Source organism: Paramisgurnus dabryanus, chromosome 18, assembly GCF_030506205.2.
Source record: "Paramisgurnus dabryanus chromosome 18, PD_genome_1.1, whole genome shotgun sequence".
Lineage (NCBI taxonomy): Eukaryota > Metazoa > Chordata > Actinopteri > Cypriniformes > Cobitidae > Paramisgurnus > Paramisgurnus dabryanus.
In genome coordinates, this window is record NC_133354.1 from 1,016,515 (window position 1) to 1,040,102 (window position 23,588).

The window sequence follows — 23,588 nt, forward strand, 5'->3', positions numbered from 1 at the left end:
TATTCGGATACATTGCATGATATTCGAAATCCGTTCGAATTTGATTTTTCTCAAAAGTGACAGCCCTAATATCTTCTCTAATTATTTTCTATTCAAATTATTAAAAGATTTTCAGATGATTTCATCACTCCAGTCTGTCCGGTTGAGGGCTTTATTGCAACCATAAACACCTACGTTTATCTTCAAATGGTGTCTTCGACGACGATATACTCTAAAAATTAAGGTCATCTATTTTGGCATTCCTATTCTGACACTCAACAGCACAACAAAACATTTTCTAGTGAGTTATATTGTTCGTTTCACTCGTGTCTCATTCATTTCCACTGTTTTTCTGCCACCACATGCGCGTGTGACGTATCTATGATGTTGACTCGCAAAAGGTCTATAAATGGAGTGCTTTCTGAACTCTGTTTACCTCCTTCTGTTTAAGATAATGTAAATGTTTATGTACATGCAAATAAAAAATGAATAATTTTATATTGATTGACTACTGGTTTATATTCAAGCTTTGATTTTAAGTTCAACTCCCTGCATCAACACTTTTAAGGGTAAATTTATCCACATGTACAGTTTAATTGAACAAGGTTATCAGACACAAGACTTTAGGGCTGTCAAATTTTAATTCGAATTTCGAATATTCGTCGAATGTAAAAAAAAATATGCATATTCGAACGTAAAACTTTGCATTCGAATTTGACCTGTGTCAGGAAGCTCACGCAACGTGATAATGCATAACTGACGCGGATTGTTATACAGAGCGTTAGCGGCTCAGCCAACTATGCGGAGCAAGCCAGCGTTATTCATTTGAAAAATAGCAAGAAAAGACAGTGGGGATTACGAGTCGGACAGAATACATATTAAAAGGGCTGTGTGATGCTGCTTTGGTGTTTGGAGCATCAACTGGAATTCATCCGCAAAGTGAAACTAGCTGAGATAGTGTCGTCTGCTTCTAAATGCAGTTTAAAATAACTGATCAACACGAAAGTGCCATAATTCAGCTGCTTGTTTAGCAACATTAAAACCATATGTGCATCTACAGAGTCCACACCGCATATGAGAGAGTTGCAATGTAACGCCGCGGTGGCTTTATTTTAACTGACTGGAAACTTGACTTTCACCTGGACATTTGATATGCAAGTTTTTCATCAACATTATCTGCGTGAAATATAAACATGATGATCATCTGCCAACTCGACTGTTTCAGCACGTCCTCTATTAATTACGGAGAGTCTGCTTTATTAACGGCTTCGCTCTGCGCGTAAGTTAAACATTTCTGTACTGTACTTTATTACTCGCTTATATTTCTACATTTTTTCAACCAAGGAACACACAAAATATTATATAAGTTGTTGTGAAAAGCGTTTAAGATCGACCAAATTTAAATGACTAATGATCTTTTCCACTTATTTTGGCTTAAATAAAGATTAATTCGTTTTCATACTTTATTAGAAACACGTTAATTTATCTACTTATATAAAATGCCCTATATTAATATGCATTGTCTATGTATGGCATTCGTTTTGTACATTTACAGGTGCACAACTATACTGGTTAATTTTGATTTCATTAGTAGTGTTTATAACATTCGTTTTAACAAAAAATAAGCTGTGCATGATTATATTATTGGGGCTTTGTGCTGCGCCCTCTTGTGGGCTTTTAGGAGTATTTTCTCCAAGATAAAGTAGGTCTTTATAATTTGAATATAATTCGAATTTTATTATTTTTCAAGGACGAATTTCGAATGTACTTGTTCAGCCATTTTGACAGCCCTACAAGACTTTTGGGAAAATATAGCGACAAATTCATATTAATTCATAAGTTTAGTTCAATCGTGCTTAATTCACGTTTGGTTAAATTGTGTCCACGTAATACTAATGTGTACAAGACTTAAACACAGATCACAGTTTGATCACATACAGTCACTATACTGAGTCCTCATATACCAAATCAAGACCTTATCACCCATGACTATAACACACACACAATAAACACACACAAGACTTAAACACAGATCACAGATTGATCACGTACAGTTACTATACTGAGTCCTCATATACCAAATCAAGACCTTATAACCCATGACTATAACACACACACAATAAACACACACAAGACTAGGGGTGTGCCGGTTTCAGAATTGGTGATGACCATATCGTCACATAACCGTCGGTAGGGGGCGTTTTGCTCGTTTAAATGCTCGTGGATTGACGGGAAAGTGTCATTTTACCATAAAATCATGAATGTGATGCCAAGTGTGTTTTAAACAGTAATAACTTTGAACAATTTAACAGAAAGCAATGAAATATTTAAAAAAAAACACTGTTGCCAGAAGACTGTGCTGTCACTCTCTGCCCAGCATAAATTAATCCTCTATCATCTATTTTAATAATCTTCAGAGAAACAGATTTGTGCATTGGGCTTTTATGTCTGTAATTGTGTCTATATCTGTCATTACACGGACCAGAACAGCACGAAAACAATGTGGATTAAAAGCATATTGAAGAGGTTTTGCTCATAAATGCAGGTAAAAGAAAGTAATGTGATCTTGAGATTGTTATTAAACGCAGCCGGTGTAAAAGCACAATTGCCATGCGCAGCAAACGCTCTCCGCAGACACGCTGCACAGTGCTCACCCGGCGTTTGAATAAACTAGACACTGATTAGCTACTTGCTCTACGTTTCTTTAAAATTAACAGCAAGACAACTAGCAGTGAATGTGCGTTCAAGAGAGTGTACTGACGCCTTTCCGCGGTTAAAACAACATTCCTTATCATGGTCATTCATGTTTATTTGATGCTATAAATTAACTAGAAGGAAGAGATGATTGGAAAGGTGAGACTTTGTTTAATATGTTAAATCTCAAAAGTAACCGAAAAGTAACCTGGTCTGTCCTGTATGTCAGCACGTTGTCAGTGTCTGCTCCGCTCTGTATTTTTCACTGCTTGAGAACGTGAGGGGGCGTGTAACACAGACTGTTAACAGTTGTTTTTAATTAGTATTTAAAAATTCTTTATGATACAAAATGTTTAAAAAAATATTTTAATAACACGGTTTTGGCGGTTATGGAGTTCTAATGACGGTGTTCAACTATAACCGTCGGTCTCACGGTTATATAATGACTGTCACACCCCTACACAAGACTTAAATACAGATCACAGTTTGATCACATACAGTTACTATACTGAGTCCTCATATACCAAATCAAGACCTTATAACCCATGACTATAACACACACACAATAAACACACACAAGACTTAAATACAGATCACAGTTTGATCACATACAGTTACTATACAGAGTCCTCATATACCAAATCATGACCTTATAACCCATGACTATAACACACACACAATAAACACACACAAGACTTAAACACAGATCACAGTTTGATCACATACAGTTACTATACTGAGTCCTCATATACCAAATCATGACCTTATAACAATGACTATAACACACACACAATAAACACACACAAGACTTAAACACAGATCACAGATTGATCACATACAGTTACTATACAGAGTCCTCATATACCAAATCAAGACCTTATAACCCATGACTATAACACACACACAATAAACACACACAAGACTTAAACACAGATCACAGTTTGATCACATACAGTTACTATACAGAGTCCTCATATACCAAATCATGACCTTATAACCCATGACTATAACACACACACAATAAACACACACAAGACTTAAACACAGATCACAGTTTGATCACATACAGTTACTATACTGAGTCCTCATATACCAAATCATGACCTTATAACCCATGACTATAACACACACACAATAAACACACACAAGACTTAAACACAGATCACAGTTTGATCACATACAGTTACTATACTGAGTCCTCATATACCAAATCATGACCTTATAACCCATGACTATAACACACACACAATAAACACACACAAGACTTAAACACAGATCACAGTTTGATCACATACAGTTACTATACTGAGTCCTCATATACCAAATCATGACCTTATAACCCATGACTATAACACACACACAATAAACACACACAAGACTTAAACACAGATCACAGTTTGATCACATACAGTTACTATACAGAGTCCTCATATACCAAATCAAGACCTTATAACCCATGACTATAACACACACACAATAAACACACACAAGACTTAAACACAGATCACAGTTTGATCACATACAGTTACTATACAGAGTCCTCATATACCAAATCAAGACCTTATAACCCATGACTATAACACACACACAATAAACACACACAAGACTTAAATACAGATCACAGTTTGATCACATACAGTTACTATACAGAGTCCTCATATACCAAATCATGACCTTATAACCCATGACTATAACACACACACAATAAACACACACAAGACTTAAACACAGATCACAGTTTGATCACATACAGTTACTATACTGAGTCCTCATATACCAAATCATGACCTTATAACAATGACTATAACACACACACAATAAACACACACAAGACTTAAACACAGATCACAGATTGATCACATACAGTTACTATACAGAGTCCTCATATACCAAATCAAGACCTTATAACCCATGACTATAACACACACACAATAAACACACACAAGACTTAAACACAGATCACAGTTTGATCACATACAGTTACTATACTGAGTCCTCATATACCAAATCAAGACCTTATAACCCATGACTATAACACACACACAATAAACACACACAAGACTTAAACACAGATCACAGTTTGATCACATACAGTTACTATACAGAGTCCTCATATACCAAATCATGACCTTATAACCCATGACTATAACACACACACAATAAACACACACAAGACTTAAACACAGATCACAGTTTGATCACATACAGTTACTATACTGAGTCCTCATATACCAAATCAAGACCTCATAACCCATGACTATAACACACACACAATAAACACACACAAGACTTAAACACAGATCACAGTTTGATCACATACAGTTACTATACTGAGTCCTCATATACCAAATCATGACCTTATAACCCATGACTATAACACACACACAATAAACACACACAAGACTTAAACACAGATCACAGATTGATCACATACAGCAGTGTTTCCGCTATATACATTCAACCGTGGCGGGCCGCCATGCCTAAAACATCCCCGCCACGCCTGCGGTTGTGGATAGAAGGGATACAGCAAACGAAATCTCGCCGGATGGGCACTGTTTTATCCTAATCCTTCACCCAAACCCAACTCTAAACACAACATTTCACAGGATTGTAGGATGTATGTGTATCTCATGTAGCCAGAGCCGCTGTTTTCATCCTAAAAATCCTACCTCCAAATCTAATCCTAAACTTTTTGCCATTTTCTGTATCCCTTCTAGACAAAACCCACAGCGGCAGCTCGCAAAATAAATAAAGCTATACCGAAATGTCCGCCCAGCAAGAAAGAAAAAAATTCCTTTCTGGATTCGCGTTGTTCACTCATTTATAAATGAATCTCCTAAAATATCATTATTTCCCCCATGGGTTTAGTTCATGCACAAATAGATTTAAATCAACGGATGATGATTAGGCTACGTCTCTGTTTTGAGAAATAATAATAAAATAAATAAGTCTACACGAAATATGTTATAATTATCAGATTGACAAAACGAATAAAAAAGTTTTGAGTTGCTGTTCTTTTTTTGTGATGCACTGTTAAACCAAAGCAGCAGAAAGCACGTCATGTTTTTAATTATTTTAAATAAGCACAAGGTTTTCTCCTTATTGTGAGTTTACATAAATAAAAATACACAATTTACAGATTCGAATGTTATTTTACTTTTATCTGTCTGGCAATAAATTAAGGGTAATTTAAGTTGCAAGGTCATCACGCGTATGCTGTTCACAGGCGCATATACGGACGCAGCGCGGGGCTGCGAGAAAAGACATGATTAAACTTTCGATTTAACATATTACGAGTTTTTTGGACATTCATTTGTAATCACTGTACTCATATTATCAACTTATCTGGCCATTAGTTATTCAGTATAGGCTATAAGCGCAGCGCGCTGCTGACCGCTCAGCTGTCAGTCAATCTGTGCTTTAGATCGACACTCACAAAGTTTCACATTAAATGATAAGATGTTTGTCCAAAAACAAAAGGCTAAATACTGAATACAACTCATATAGGACTGCAAGACATAAGTTGAATCTGTTTGGAAGGAAACTTATTCCCGTGGAAGAGAAGGACGTTGGTAATAAAAACTGGAGGCAGACGGTGAGACTCTTTCATCTGTTTTCAGACGAAACAACAGGGTCGGGGTACCCGCGGGTGAAACTTCTAATATTTGATGTAACGGGTGTAATAATATTAACGTGTTATATGCGTTGTAGATCCAGGTCGGGACTCAATATGTGAGCGTGAACTGCGGGTCTAACATCCAAGAACAGAATTCGACTCGATTCCGATAGGTAACAGATTTTAAATGTCCCGTGCTTATTTGTGTTTAAGATCTGTCTGCGAAGGGCATAAAGGTTTCTATAACTGCGCGATTTGCGGTGTGACCGGGTCAGGGTCTTTATGTCAGACAGGCCGGGTGTGGAATAAAATTGCTGCCTGCTGATGTCGGATAAATGTTCTGTCAATCACAGCGGTGCGGATTATCAAACAGGACTGTGCGTGACTTTGCAACAGCAAACCCGAGCACGAACTTGCACACTACATTAAAACTACAATGAAAGATCCCTATGAAGCTATAAAACTTACGTATTTTTAAGAAAATACAGTTTAGATCAAACATAGAAAAGCAATACTATAAATATAAGGAAAAGTAAATGACAGCATGAAAATGATAAAAAATACATGTTAGTTTACTGAAGCCTATTTTAAACATTATTTTTTTAAATGTACATTTATAATCATCATGGGCGCCCCCTGCCGCCACAGCTGGAAAAAATCCTAGAGGAAACACTGTACAGTTACTATACTGAGTCCTCATATACCAAATCATGACCTTATAACCCATGACTATAACACACACACAATAAACACACACAAGACTTAAACACAGATCACAGTTTGATCACATACAGTTACTATACTGAGTCCTCATATACCAAATCATGACCTTATAACCCATGACTATAACACACACACAATAAACACACACAAGACTTAAACACAGATCACAGTTTGATCACATACAGTTACTATACTGAGTCCTCATATACCAAATCATGACCTTATAACCCATGACTATAACACACACACAATAAACACATATAAAATAAATATAAGAGCTGTCCAAACTGAAAACATCTTGCACTGACATATCTTAAAATACACCAGTGCCCTTAGTTTGGCCTCAAAATGCACACAAGTAATGTTTTTAGTAAGGCATGTTTGTTTAAAATAATTATATTTTCTAATTAAACTAAGGTCTAGTCCTGGCTTAAGCTAATGGAAACCACCCAGGGCCGGAGTGGGACTCATTTTCAGCCCTGGAGTTTCATGACTTAGACCGGCCCACTTTAGTTCATGACTGACTATATTAAAATAATACAGTTAAATCCTCAGTAGCCTATACATAAGTGTGCAATAGTGAACTAGTTTTATATAGTGTTTAATAGTATATAATAGTAATAATATAATAGTGTTTTCTGCATCCTTGCAATTCATTGTATATTTTAAATAGATAATTTCCAAATCAATGCAAATACAGTTAACAATTATGATTTTTGCTATAATCTTGCAGCCCTAAGATAAGGTATTTTTATATTATTCAATTAAACATATTCAAAAGCTACTAAAAGGGAACAAATGTGTTTGTGTTTTCCCCTATATTTCTATTTTAAAAAAATGGTGGGTCTTGAGATTACCTGTTGGGTTGAAAAACTTTAGAAACTCCTGATATACAACACACAAGCAAGATTTATCAAGTATGCAGAGGAACAGGAGGAAAAATAAAAAATCCTTATCTTAATTTTTAGTACTTGGATCATGTACATTGCCAAATACCTTGTGTCATAAAAGAACAAATATTGAATGGACTTGTTTTACTTAAGAAAACATTATATTCATATGAAACGTTTTAAATAAACTGATGAGTTTTGCATCAAATAAGTTTTTGTTATCAAAAGACGATGAATAATATAACTATTCATAGATCATTCATTATTTGTCTCATTTTCATTTAAGTGGCCGTTCGTATCAGGTCGCGCATCTAGACGCGCGGCAAACGCCCTCAAATACAGACGCATCTGAATCTAAACTCGTGTTCACAGGCGAGCGCTTTTAAAAGCAACCCGTGCGTCTTGCGCTAACATTTTTAAAGCCGGCAAATTACGCGAGTGGGGCTGAATAAGTGCTGGCAGCAGCAACCTTCAACCCGGTGGCATGACAACTCACAATTCGGCGCAAATTAAAAAATTGCCATTACACAGAGTTACTACAGAAGGCATGCGCGGGCATAGGAGAGAGAGCTCGCGCACAAGCACATAACCTGTTTGTGTGGGAAAACCCTGCTAATCTTTCATGATAAACTCGAATCAGTCATCTTCTCTGCCAGTAACATCTGACGTTTACGTGAAAATGCAAGTACAAAACACAGCCAACTTTTAATTCTTTCATTCAGTGTCATGTATGAGAGGCGCTGTCTAGGGGCTTCACGCAGAGAAAGAGAGAGCGCGCGTGCACAAGAGAGGCACCACCGAGCGCGCACAACAATAAATGAAGCCGTTTTAAATGAAAATAAAAATGTAACGTTAAATGTTGCGGCCATTGTTGATTTTGTGGCGCACACAAACAAATCAATGTATGGATAACACTGCCAGGAGCAGAAGCCGCCATTACGCGAAATGAATGTAAACACCGACGCGTCGACGCATTTTACGCATGTCGACGTATTTTCATAGTCGACGTAATCGATGACGTCGACGCGTCGTTGCAGCAATACTATACGGAGTCCTCATATACCAAATCAAGACCTTATAACCCATGACTATAACACACACACAATAAACACACATAAAACTTAAAGGTGCAGTGTGTACATTTTAGTGGCATCTAGTGGTAAGGTTGTGAACTGCAACCAACGGCTAAGTCCACTGCTCACCTATTGCTTTTGAAACACATAGAAAAGCTACAGTAGACGCCACCGAACAAACATGTCATCGTTGGAGACAACTTAGTAAAAAAAAGTTTGTCCATTAAGGGCTTCTGTAAAAACATGGCAGCACAAAATGGCCGCTTCCATGTAAGGGGACCCTCAGTGTATGAAGATAAAAACGTCTCATTCTAAGGTAATAAACCCATAACGATTCATTATAAAAGGTCATTATACACCACTGATAATATAGTTTTATATATTATTTTGCATTTCTGTCAAGAGATCCTTCTAAAAATTACACACTGCACCTTTAAACACAGATCACAGTTTGATCACATACAGTTACTATACAGAGTCCTCATATACCAAATCAAGACCTTATAACCCATGACTATAACACACACACAATAAACACACACAAGACTTAAACACAGATCACAGATTGATCACATACAGTTACTATACTGAGTCCTCATATACCAAATCATGACCTTATAACCCATGACTATAACACACACACAATAAACACACAAGACTTAAACACAGATCACAGTTTGATCACATACAGTTACTATACTGAGTCCTCATTAGGGTTGTGCCGATAGACGATATCATCGTCCATCGTGATGGTTGACTGACATCACGATGGAGAGACACCATCGTGATGCCACGCCCCCTCCCCACTCCGCTGCGAGTCGACATACACTTACTCTCTATATAGACTATAGTTAACCTAATATCTCTGCGTGAATTGGTCTATAAATGAAATAGAAGACGTGAGACGTGACGTGTGTTAGTCTGTGAAATGTCGGGCATTTGATCTTGACTAGGGATGGGCACGGATATTCGAATGGCAATAATAATTCGAATTTAAAAAATGCTATTCGAATGTTTGTTTGTTTTTAATGTGCCACCAAAGGGTAACAACTTATTTAATGGTTTTTCACTTCATCTATACTGTCTTTTACAGACTTAAATGTAAAATATACATGAACATTAATTTGTATGTATTTCAGATTGTTTGGCAATGCAGATTGCAGACGAATTTAAGTTTTTCCTTTTATCTCCGGGTTTGTCCCCGCCGCGCCGTATTTGGCCACTGGCTCAGTGAGGGCTCACGTGTTATTAAACGTGCTTCTCCGCCGCCCGAATCAACACATCATGAGAGATTTGTAAGCTTTCTGTTATAAAGTCTACTTTATTTTGTTAATAAAGAGACAGACACGGAGAACGAAATGAAACGGAGAACATTTATTATTTGCGGTGCTCTTTCGAAAATTAACCGGATAACTGCACATGGCAGTTTAATGGCAATAATTAAATATAAGTTTAGCTTGCTGTGGATATTTCCTAATTATTAGCCTTCTGTGAAATTATGACAAAATGAAAAATACAAAACACGCATGTCTTAATTAACATAATTTAAATAAACGAATATTCGTTCTTTAAGAGCTTAAATATTCGAAAAATTAAATATTAAAAAAATTAGTAAATTACTGGAAAATGCCCATCCCTAATCTTGACATTGCTAGAATCTTGTCTTTTTACATGTTGTACATTTATCTTAAAATATTTAATTTTGTACAAGAAAACAGCCCATATTAATCATTTATTAGTAGCCTTTTGTAGTGTCTCGGGAGATCGTGCTCATTGTTACATTGAGGCTATACTGCACTGAAGCGGCGGATTAATAGCCTAGAAATCTAGACGCACCCTAGCGGCCGCAAAATATATTTGCTGCCAGGGTTTAGTCTAGGCACTCACAATACACTTAACCGGTCCAAAAACCAAAATTTGGTCAGGCCAATCACATCGTGTGTAGCGTCTGTGGGGCGGGCTTAACATGATGACGACAGAGCTGCAACGGTTCCTACTTGAAAACAGAGAATGGCTGCTGCTGCTGGCGAACAGCTATCTTTTGAAGCGGCTTTGGCCGCGACTCTGGAGGACTTAGACTTATGTTTTTCTTTGAGAGAAGAGCAAATAAACCCTACTGAAGTCCTTTTTAAGCAAGAAAGATGTGTTTGGAGTTTTGCCGACTGGTTACGGTAACTACGTCACCTTCTTCGTTGCTCTGATCCGTCATAGCGCTATCCTATTGCGTGCAGAGGCATTTTGAGGGACAACCTTATATCCCGCCCCTTGCATTGAGCCGTTTGTGTGAAGAGTTGCCAGACCTTACATCTTGATGTAGGTCTGGCTAACCAGGCTAGCGGATTAAGATATAAACCCAGAATTCAGGGAACGTCAAGAACAAGAAAACGGGAACAACACTCCGACCGAAACGCGGGATTTACATACACAGACCATGTTTAAATTTCGATGTGTCTGGCCCTGTTCACTTTGTCTAGTTTTAATAAGCTGCGGATTGAAGTGCTGGCTGCTCCCCGCGGTGCTGAAGACCCGCTCTTTGACGGAGTACTGGTGGCACATATGCACAGATATTTACGTGCAAAATTTGGAAAGCGCGGAGGAGTCGTTGGTTTAGTAAAATAATGAAATTATAGCTTTTAAATAGAAAAGAATATTTATGTAAAGAGATTAAAAGGTGCTTAAAAGTGCACAACTCTTCTTCAGTGGATTAAAGCTACCTTTTCCCCTTATGTGCAACCTATAGGAAAGAGACATTAGTTGGGATAGTAAAATAACAAAATTATAGATTTTAAGTACAGAATAGTATTTATGTAAAATATATATTAAAATAAAAAGTGCACAACTCTTCTTAAGTGGAAGTAATAAAGTAAAATAACGAATAAAAATTATATATTAACGAATAATAACGAAAAATTAAAATACCCCCCCGCCTAACGATATCATCGTCCATCGCGATGGTTTACGTAACCATCGTCAACTGCCAATTTATGGGGACATCGCCCAACCCTAGTCCTCATATACCAAATCATGACCTTATAACTAGGGGTGGCACGGTTCACAAAACCCTCGGTTCAGTTCGTATCACGGTTCTATGGTCACGGTTCACGGTTCAGTACGGTTCTTGTTGTTATCTTTTCTTTAAATTTTTAACACTCCAGAAATGTATTATCTTATTAATGTATTAATTATCCATAATTTATGATACAGTATTAAAAAAAGTTATATCATGTAATCATGCACAAACTGAATTTGACTTTAAGCACATTGGACCATCTCTGAGGAAAGCCAGATGAGATTTTGATAGAGCAAGAGGGAAGACATTGATGATTTCAACATGCTTTTCATTTAATTGGCAAAAAAGAGAATGTGTATTGCCATCTACATAAACTTTATGTGCATTTTTAGCACACAAAGATAACTTGCATTTATTAAAATGCCAACTTCAGTGTAGCTCTTAGATTTATCACTGAGAGGCTGCTTTAATACTGAGAATTTATGTGGACGAGAGAGAAACATAACCTTTGCACCTGTAATATTAAAATCTCTTTAAGTCTCTTTTGTCCACTTTTGACCACTTCTGTCCTGATTACTTTGAGGGGAAATTTCTGAAATAAGATCGCGCAACTTTCACACGCTAGCAAAATGAAACTACGCGGAAATCAGCCGCTTTAATTTTATCAATGAAAGGCTAAAAATAGCGCTGAATATGAAAAGACGTAAAACATTGTGCTCAGTACCTCAGATAAATGGTCGGAGAGAAGGCGATCTCCTGTGGCTGTTGGAGCATATTCAACCCATAGACTGCAGTTCTATCTATTGTTTTATTTCCGCTGTCATCATAAGTAACATGAAATAAAAATATGTTTCCACACACCAAACTTATACGACGCTGGCGCATCCTCCAACTGCGGGCAGACTTCCTTTTCTCTCCCACTTGCCATTTCTACACGTAACATAACCTGCAGTACTTATACTCCAAACCAGTCACCTCTTCTTTCGCGCGAAAGGGAAACACGCTATCTGAGGTCACATACAGGGCATGAGACTACATTGCGCATGCCATGAACCGTTGAACCGTGCGGTACACACGCGCTCCGAACCGAGACAAGCGAACCGAACGGTTCGGATTTTTTTCATGGACCGTGCCACCCCTACTTATAACCCATGACTATAACACACACACAATAAACACACACAAGACTTAAACACAGATCACAGATTGATCACATACAGTTACTATACTGAGTCCTCATATACCAAATCATGACCTTATAACCCATGACTATAACACACACACAATAAACACACACAAGACTTAAACACAGATCACAGTTTGATCACATACAGTTACTATACTGAGTCCTCATATACCAAATCAAGACCTTATAACCCATGACTATAACACACACACAATAAACACACACAAGACTTAAACACAGATCACAGATTGATCACATACAGTTACTATACTGAGTCCTCATATACCAAATCATGACCTTATAACCCATGACTATAACACACACACAATAAACACACACAAGACTTAAACACAGATCACAGTTTGATCACATACAGTTACTATACTGAGTCCTCATATACCAAATCATGACCTTATAACCCATGACTATAACACACACAGAATAAACACACACAAGACTTAAACACAGATCACAGTTTGATCACATACAGTTACTATACTGAGTCCTCATATACCAAATCATGACCTTATAACCCATGACTATAACACACACACAATAAACACACACAAGACTTAAACACAGATCACAGATTGATCACATACAGTTACTATACTGAGTCCTCATATACCAAATCATGACCTTATAACCCATGACTATAACACACACAGAATAAACACACACAAGACTTAAACACAGATCACAGTTTGATCACATACAGTTACTATACTGAGTCCTCATATACCAAATCATGACCTTATAACCCATGACTATAACACACACACAATAAACACACACAAGACTTAAACACAGATCACAGTTTGATCACATACAGTTACTATACTGAGTCCTCATATACCAAATCAAGACCTTATAACCCATGACTATAACACACACACAATAAACACACACAAGACTTAAACACAGATCACAGTTTGATCACATACAGTTACTATACTGAGTCCTCATATACCAAATCAAGACCTTATAACCCATGACTATAACACACACACAATAAACACACAAGACTTAAACACAGATCACGGCTGGATACAGTCACTATACTGAGTCCTCATATACCAAATCAAGACCTTATAACCCATGACTATAACACACACACAATAAACACACAAGACTTAAACACAGATCACAGTTTGATCACATACAGTTACTATACTGAGTCCTCATATACCAAATCAAGACCTTATAACCCATGACTATAACACACACACAATAAACACACACAAGACTTAAACACAGATCACAGTTTGATCACATACAGTTACTATACTGAGTCCTCATATACCAAATCAAGACCTCATAACCCATGACTATAACACACACACAATAAACACACACAAGACTAATTAAAAAACAGTGCACTGCTCACTCTCAAACAGGAACAAATATATTGAAAAACCTCTGTAGAAGGTACGTGAGTAGACACAAGCTGACTGCTCATAATACTAATGTGTACTAAATACCTCGTGTAGATAGATCTTAAACACCTTAGAAGTTACTAATTCCATTGCTCGTTTAATTTACGTAGCATAAGCCCAATTCGGACGTATGTAAAAAAAATAAAAAGTACATATCTAAAACTCATGCATTCTAATGGGGATTTAACGTTATTCACAGCGGAGGAGCGAATTCTTAACGTTGTTTGTGAGTGCTCAAAAAGGTTTTAACGCTGACTTTTGAATCGATTTCTTCTAGTAAACGTAGAGATGTAAATGTGGACGGTAGTTAAATTATCACACGCCCTCATAGTTTGTCTAAAAACAGAAGCCTAATGTAACGTTAACTCGGCCGGGGATTTTTACGAGGGTGGTGAGAGATCAACACCGACAAAATGCGGATTGGTCTGAATCCATGATTCATCTCAGTTTTATTGCTGAGATCATAAAAAATATTTTTACAGACGTCCATGTGAGATACCATGACTCTACCGTCCGAAACGAGATAAGCAATTAGTATTTATCTATATGAGGTAACTAGGTGTCCACTTCCTGCTTTGCTACTGTTCGGACTTGCTTACTGCACATTTTAAACAGCGCTCTGTGTAATTGTAATACATGTACAGAATATAAAATAAGAAGCACTTACTTTTTTTCCAGCTCCACAAGCGCGACAAATCATCTCCACGCTCTTGGTTGGTACTGACGTTTACCCGCGATTGTATGAAACAGCGCGAAAGTGTGTGTAGTTTTGGCGCGAATGTGTTTTGTATTGCAATACCAATTCCCGCCTACAGAGGCGCTATTCGAAGTTCACACATACACATCATGGTTTAAAAGGACCTTATTTGTTAAGGTCATATAAAGCATGCCAACTGTTATAATGGCCAAATAACAATATGATCCTATAAAAGAAGCCATATAATGCTCATTTAGGTCATCATATTAAATATTCATAATTTAAATCATATTTTTTATCAACTTAAATTCTCTGAATTATGAGGACATCAAAAATGGGCTCATAAACCAAATGGTCTCATAATGGTGGTGTGTAAACCTGAAAATTGGTTTCATAAACCACATATGCCAACACACACACACACACACACACACACACACACACACACACACACACACACACACACACACACACACACACAGATTAACACCCTTACATTTAGTCAAATTTCTGTGGCATTTTGTAAAAACAGATTTTCAAAATGCATCAAAAACTACAAAAAATTATACTATTTGGAATAATTTTTATTTTTAATGACCTTTCTAATGTTTATATAAGCATAAATTCACAAAATGTTTCATTAAAGTATTGATGTTAAGCAGTTGGCCACATCCAGTAAAATGAATGGGTGTCTATGGGCCTCTGCTGGTCAAAATGATTTATTTCCTAAACTGTAACCATAAAACTGTTTTTTTCTAAACACCAAATGGTCAAATTCAACACATAACATCTAGATCAATATCTAAAAACAATTTAAATCAAATTTAGATAATAATTTATGTGAATTTTTCATAAAAAATTGATATTTTACAGGCAAGCTAATGGTGTAGTTGAGGAATTGAGTGGTAAAAAGGTACAAAAGTACTTCATATCTCCCAAAACACATCATTATTGTATAGATGGGAAGTAAACAAAAAAAGATATATTATTTGTATCATTAAAAATGTATATATTTTTTGTAATCACCCTTTTAATTTCTGGGGTCATTTTTACCCCCAAGGAACTGTAACGTATACAGGAAAATAGGGGCTTATGAGGGTTAAGAATGTTTTTAATAAACAACTAAACTGAAGTCATCCTCATGTCATCCCTGATGTATATAAGAAACGTATAAGAAATCTTTAAGGAATTCTTTCATCTTTACATACCCTCATGTTGTTCAAAACCAGTATGAGTTTCTTTTTTCTGTTATGATGGTAACCACACAGTTGATGGTACTCATTGACTGCCATAGTATGTAAAATAAAAATACTTTGGAAGTCAATGGGTATTGTCAACTATCCCTTCAAGGCTCAGTTAAATTACTAACAATGCCTGTAAGCTCTCAAGTACCATGCCGGTCTGATATCCCACTGGTATTTCCCACTCACAGATTCCCTGAAGAAGAAGGTCCACGCTTTATCCTCTCCAGAACGACAGATACAAACCGTAAATCTGAAGAAAGACGTCAAATATGGACTGGGTAAGTAATAAATCCCCGCTGCTGAGAGAGGTTTACACAGATCGTTGACACAAACATTCTGCTGAGCATCTGATGCCGACAGCAAGGATTATCAGATCACAGAAAACTGTTTGTGACGGGGTGAAGCATAATGTGATATAATACAGATCTCTGGGAGCACTCACAGTGATTTATGAATCTCGTTCAGGGAGAGAGAATGTGCCGTTTAATGATTCTCTATCATTGATTTGGGCATGAGCAAGAGTTCTGTTGTTCTCAATATTAGCATGAAGGCCTTTTATACAACTATGGAGCTAGAAGAGTCTCAATAAAGATAAATGCACACACTACATTCACATATGCACACACAGGATTCATAAATACACACGCAGGATACACAAATGCACACAAAATTCACAAATGCACACACAAAATTTAAGAAGCACAGAAGATTCACAAATGCACACAAAATTCAGAAATGCACACAAAATTTATAAATACACAACCAATTCAGAAATGCAAACAACATTTACAAATGCACTCAAGATTCACAAATGCACAGGACAAGATTCAGAAATGTATTTCTGATGCACACACAAATATATCTTGATTTACAAACTGTTTTTGGTCTGTGAACTTTACTGCATTTGTGTGTGAATTTTGAGACTCCCCTGACTTGGCTCGACACACAAATGCCTTTTTTTAAACAGGGAATGATCTGCAACCAATTAGATATCTCCCTTGTTTTAGCCAATCACAAGAACGCACCACACGTGGGGGATTGTTTACTTATAAGCCAATCACATGACCTTTAAGCTGGTTTGCCAACCGCCAATAAAACCGAAGAAGAAGAAGTTTACACAGCATGATATGCACGTGGTGCGGGCGCGAGCTAACGTTAGCGCGGTGGAGTTCAGTCTGTCAGTTGGTTGGTTGAGACCTCAACATGGCTTCTGGCAACCACAGGGGAGCGGTATGTAGAACTTAAAGTGTTTAGCTAGTTATCTCCTTGTTATAATCGCCAAAAGCCTCAATTACAACTATCCATTTGTGCTTATTTTTGTGCGTTTCGGACGTATGTTTGGACACCAAATACAGATAATCGTGATTACAATATCAATGTGAATAATCTGCAATTATTCTCAACCAACCAACTGACAGGCAGAACTTCACCGCGCTAACGTTAGCTCGCGCCCGCACCGTTATTTAATGTTAAACTATGTGAGTGGCGCGACAGGGATTTGAGCAACTTCCTGAGTCAAAGCTGGGTGTGCGTATACTCATAGAAAACAATGTGTTCGTTTTATTTTTAAGCGGCGCTGAGCTGCGTGTCCGGTGTGCGACCCCCTTTAGAGGGTTTTGTATCTGAACTAGTTGTAAGAAACTTACAATATCAAAAAATTATTTGAACTAAGGAAATCAAATTGTTATTTATTTAGCTTGTTATCAAAAATAAAAATACTCTTGAGGGACATTAAGTTTGGGCCACAAAAGCTGCTTGTTTGTTTTGTTGCTGTTGAAACCGTCTATAACGACTACTTGTATGTTATGTGACTTGTTTGTATGTTCTGCTCTAGGCTTTCAAATTGTAGATGTACAGAACTCTGGACGACAGGACCTGGGTCCCCTCGTCAGCTCTATTACACCCGGTGGGCCCGCTGATGTCGACGGCTGTCTGAAACCTGGTATGAACCAAAGCGCAACCTTCAAATCTCTCTGATGAAGCGAATACGAAAGTGACTTTAAATGAATGGCTCCAAAAGGGAGTCAGTTCCCATTGACCCCCATGTTAAAATGGCCAACTTTACAGTAGAAAATATTATGTTTACAGCCGGGTACAAAAGGCGTTTTTGGTCTGTATAGCTAATTTTGCCCTTCATGACGACTGTGAGGCGGTTGAATTTTTTTGTAACTCATCCATTTAAATTATATTAAGCCTTAAAGTTGTGGATAATTAAGGGCGTGGGCACTTGATTGACGGGTGAACAGCCACTACTGTCACTAGAGTCGAGCTAGGGAGGCATGGTTTCAACAACAAGCGACCTTGGCTTCACCCACGTCTCGTCTCTCTACCCATTTTCGGTTATCCGCGAGTGACGCAAGGCCAAGACGGCCACGCCAAGCACCACCTAATATTGGCTTCAAAAAGCACTTTACAAACTTATGGGTGACGTCATATTTTATAACTTTTTTTTGGCTTATTGATGTCCTCTCATGCTAAGTTATGTAGTGTAATGCTAAGTGAAATAAGGGAGGAGAGGAGTTTTCTTCAAACCGGGAACATTATTATAACCTGAATATTTTTACTTTACATTATAAATTGAAGGTGGAAAATAAAACTGTGCATTTGTTTAAAACTCTTTGGAGTCACTGTTCCGTTTATCTGATATTTTTAATAAAGTATCCATGGATGCGCTAAGATTTTTTTATTTTTTTATCAAGCTTAATCCTTGTGCATTGTTCCAATTCACTACCCTTTCGTTGTAAAGGTGAAAAAAATCCAGTCCACAATCACTTTTATATTGAAAATATGTCATTTTGTGTGTTTTTTCCCCAAATCAGTGACACCACTTATAAACTCTGCATGAAAGAGTTAAAATCATGGAATTGTTGTAAACATTTGGTAGTTTTGATCAGTACTGAGGTTGATTAACAGATTTATGCAAAAAAAAATTGGGAAAAAAATCTAATACATTTTTACAGCAGTTTAATTTAGTGGCCATTTTTGGCCACTAACAACACGTAAGGGTAGTAAATTTGCCCACGGTATATTGTTACGTTTTTTTTAAATTTCAAAGCATTTTCTTAAAATATGTGTAAATATAAGATTTGTCACCAAAAATCATTCCATTTGCTGAAACACAGAGAAAGATGTGGCCAAATTAAGACAAAAAAATAACAAAAATGGCCTCAACAACACATAAGGGTTAAATGTCTTGAATGCATGATTTTCTTTCTTACTTTCACAATGTTTTTGTGAAGAAGATAGCCCTGCTTGCTGACATTATGAAAAAAATTATAAATGCCTGTATGTGTTTTTTGTAGGTGATAGGCTGTTGAGTGTAAATGATGTCAGTCTGGAGGGCCTATCACACGAGAGAGTGGTTGATATTCTGCAGAGCACCCCTGATGATGTCACTCTGGTGGTCTCGCAGCCTAAAGAGAGGCTGTTTCCAGGTATAACTTACATGCTATGTAGGGACATTAAAAATGCTGAAAGACTTTTCAAGACTATAACTTTTCATAAATGACTTAAAATATGCACCAGTCAGAGTGAATTCTGTATTTATGTGCAAAGTTTATATGTGTCCTAACAAATCACAAATAACATGCAGTTAGGAATGTAAACTTAATTACTTGGCCGGCGATTGTTTGTTTAGGTTATTAATAATAATCAAATAAAAACTTGTTAATGCATTAGGTATCATGCACTAACAATGAAAAATATTTTTAAGCATTTATTTCATGTACATTTTTTAAATCAAAAGATGTAACCATTATTTAATGCACAATAAAATGACAAGAAGAATTGTAATGCATTAACAAACAACAAATGCAGAAATAAACAATTATATTGTTCATGTTAGCGTATGCATTTAATATTGTTAACAAATGCAACCTAATTGTAAAATGGCCCTAAAAATATAAAAACATTAGCATTGGTGTCTTTAATCTTGTTGCTGGTGTTTAATAAATATACTTTAGTTTGTCTGCGAAGCTGAAGATTATTGCTATTTTGGGTTTTAACATTTTCTGGTCCAGAATCTACTATTCCTTACTTAACATAGACAAAATAGTACTTGCATAGATAACAAAAGTCTTCTTCTTCTCTCCCAGACTCTCCTACAGGAATCCATAGCTACAGATCAGACCCAGCTGAACAAAAACAAGAAATGGGTGTTGATTCTTCCTCTGAAGGGCATACAGGCTCCCCCAGCCCCTCTCTTACTCTTGATAAATTATCTTCGACCCAGTCGGCACGACAGGAGAGCGTCAGCTCCCACGACTCCAGGACCGAAAGCGCTGGCCTTCAACAGACCCATCTCAATGGATTTCATCGCAACGTTCCTACAGAGGAGAACACGGCTGACAGTAAACCCACAGCTAAAGCCACCCCACCAGCACTTCCTCCTAAAACCTGGAAATCCAAAGTCACAGATGTTCCAAAAGAGCTGGAATCCTCTGACAAATGGGATTCGGATATGGATGAGGACACAAACTCGAGTAGCAACGAGAAACAAATGACTAAAAAGGTAGAATTAGAATTAGTCTATGTAGTGATCTGAAAGAACTTTTAGCATCGCCGATAGGTTAGCTTTGAAGTAAAAGTACTAGTCAGTTATTTTTGCGAGTAACTGTTTTAATGTGAACTTTAGGTAGTTTGAGTTTTAAGATGTTACTTCAGTGTTAAAAAATACTTTTTTGAACAACAGGACCGTTCTTGTTGCTCATTGCATCCTTCTTGAAGTTTCCTACGTGCACAATAAATAAACTTTTCATCAAATGCAGAACGCGATTTCCGAGCTTATTTACACTGTGTCCTAAACCAAGTCTGAAGTCACACGACACCACTTCTGGGTCCAAACGCTCTATCAGATGCCTAAAGCAAACAACAATCGATACTACACTTTTATGCCCCATTCATTTTACACGCAGCAACAAAGCGACATGATCTCATTTATTTTAATGAAGAGCTGGCGACACGAGCAATAGTGACAGTTGGCAACCGGATAGCATGTGTCCAGCGCCGCAACAAAGTTAAGAAAAGTTTACCTTTATGCATATGATGAGCGACTTTCGGTAGCGACTACCAATGAGAGCAAAGCGGCACGTTCACGTCATCCATCTTTCGTCAGTTACAGGAGTGGACGGTACTATCTCCATACTGAAATCCCAGATGACCGTGAGCCGTGACAATGTAGTGTACACCAAACATTTATAAATTGTAACGATCAGAGTCCCTCTATAGAGTAGATTATTTCTGATAACAAGCTAAATAAAATAACAAGTATATTACCTTTCAGTTCAAATCATCAACTATTACACTAAGCTAAAGTTATTGTGTTCAGTTACTGTATACAATGTTAGCTAGCTACAGATCCTTAAATTTTTGCCTGGTTGCCGAACCTCTCTTCGCACATCTCGGATCCATGCTCGCCGTCTCCCGTCGTCTTTAGGAAACAGGAACGTTTTTGTTTTTGACAAGGTATTTGTTTCAGAGGTCAGTTTAGCCACTAGCCAAACTGGAATTTAACTCCGGGCCAGGTGCGTAACAGTGGAAACTCGTGTGTGTGTGTGTCCGACGTAACCGTCTATAAATAAATAGCACTCTTACTGTGGGTTCACACCAGCCACGTATGAGGCATCAAATTTGTGTCTAGTTGCCGCTTGAACGTTTTGAGTTTACTCGCTTCATTCACGCGTGAAAGACGCACGTGAAATTCTAGTTATTGAGACTTTCATGCGGAAATTCGCATCATGGGAGGGGCTTCTGCGACTCTGCTTGCTTTCTGTAATCATGTCACTACTAGAGCAAGCTCCTGATTGGTTAACCCGGTGCGCCAAAATTCAATTCGCGCCGCGAGACCTTTACATTGACTTAACATTGAAATCACTCGCGCTTGACGCCTCTACTGCGGCTGGTTTGAACGCAGCATTAGAGTTTGTAGCATCATATAAAGCGAGTGGAGGCTTGGACCTGGAACCGTTATTCCTTACGTCACAACATGACAGGAGGATACAACAAGTCTGCAGTGATCTGCAATTTGTCTGTTAGCATTTAAAGAAACAAAATGTAAAATGTTGCATGCTAAGGCGAACATCACTCTTATAATTACTCAGACTTGAACGAGATTATGAACATCTATTACTTGTTTTATTGTGTTGCTCTTTTTTGGGTCATAGTGTCAGAGGCCATTCTCATGAATTGCGTATAAATGGCACGCCTTAGTCATGCAGTACATACGCCAAAGTCCAATTTTGCATGCATATGTTATGGCCGTCCTTCCCGTTCACTTAATACTATGCATCTTTTCGTGGCATTTTATGTATTGCCTTTTTTTACCATTGTCACTTGGGGTTGGGGTTAGAACAACTGTGTTACATAAAATGACATCCTAAACCAAACCCCATTTCTAACCCCAACTCCAAGTGACCATGGTTTAAAAATAGACAAAAAAATTGAGAAATTAAATGACATCCTATATCTCAAATCTAATCCCAAGCGACAATAGTTTAAAAATAGAAGAAAATTGAGGAAAAACGGGAAGGACTGGTGTATCATATATGCAGAATTAGATGTATTGCCTTTTAAAAAGTCATGCTATTTATACGCAAGTCATGAGAATGGTTTGGAGTCACACAAATCTGTCTAGTAGCCCCAATTTAAATAGGGTGGCCATACAGGCCATTTTCGCCGGACACGTCCTGGCCAGGATTTCTGCTGCGTCCTCCAGAAGTCGCATTGGTCGACCATTGAGGTTTAATATTTCATGTTCTATTTCAGAAAAGCAACTATTAGATTTCAAGGTAAGAATGAAACTACTATGATTGTATGTCTTAAATGCATAATAAAATTAAGATTTATTTCTCTTAACTGAAATGAGAACCTCGATGATGTATGCGGTCGACCAGTGCAACTTCCGGAGGATGCACCCGAAATCCTGGCCAGGACGTGTCCGGCGAAAATGGCACGTATGGCCACCCTACATACAAGAGATTTCAAAAACAGTTTAGGATCAAATGTAGTTACACCTTAGACTCGCACATCAGTCGATCAAACAC

At 37.4% G+C, this 23,588-nt stretch overlaps 1 protein-coding gene across 8 annotated transcripts in view; it reads left to right on the plus strand.

The window, feature by feature from the left end:
- ptpn13 (protein tyrosine phosphatase non-receptor type 13) overlaps nt 1–23,588 on the plus strand; it is a 126,410-nt gene that overhangs the window by 84,828 nt on the left and 17,994 nt on the right. For all 8 annotated transcript variants that reach the window (XM_065243944.1, XM_065243947.1, XM_065243946.1 and 5 more), the window contains 4 exons: nt 16,737–16,826; nt 18,383–18,490; nt 19,851–19,982; nt 20,643–21,058. In XM_065243944.1, the coding sequence (XP_065100016.1) occupies nt 16,737–16,826; nt 18,383–18,490; nt 19,851–19,982; nt 20,643–21,058 (746 nt within the window). The remainder of the gene's footprint in view (nt 1–16,736; nt 16,827–18,382; nt 18,491–19,850; nt 19,983–20,642; nt 21,059–23,588) is intronic.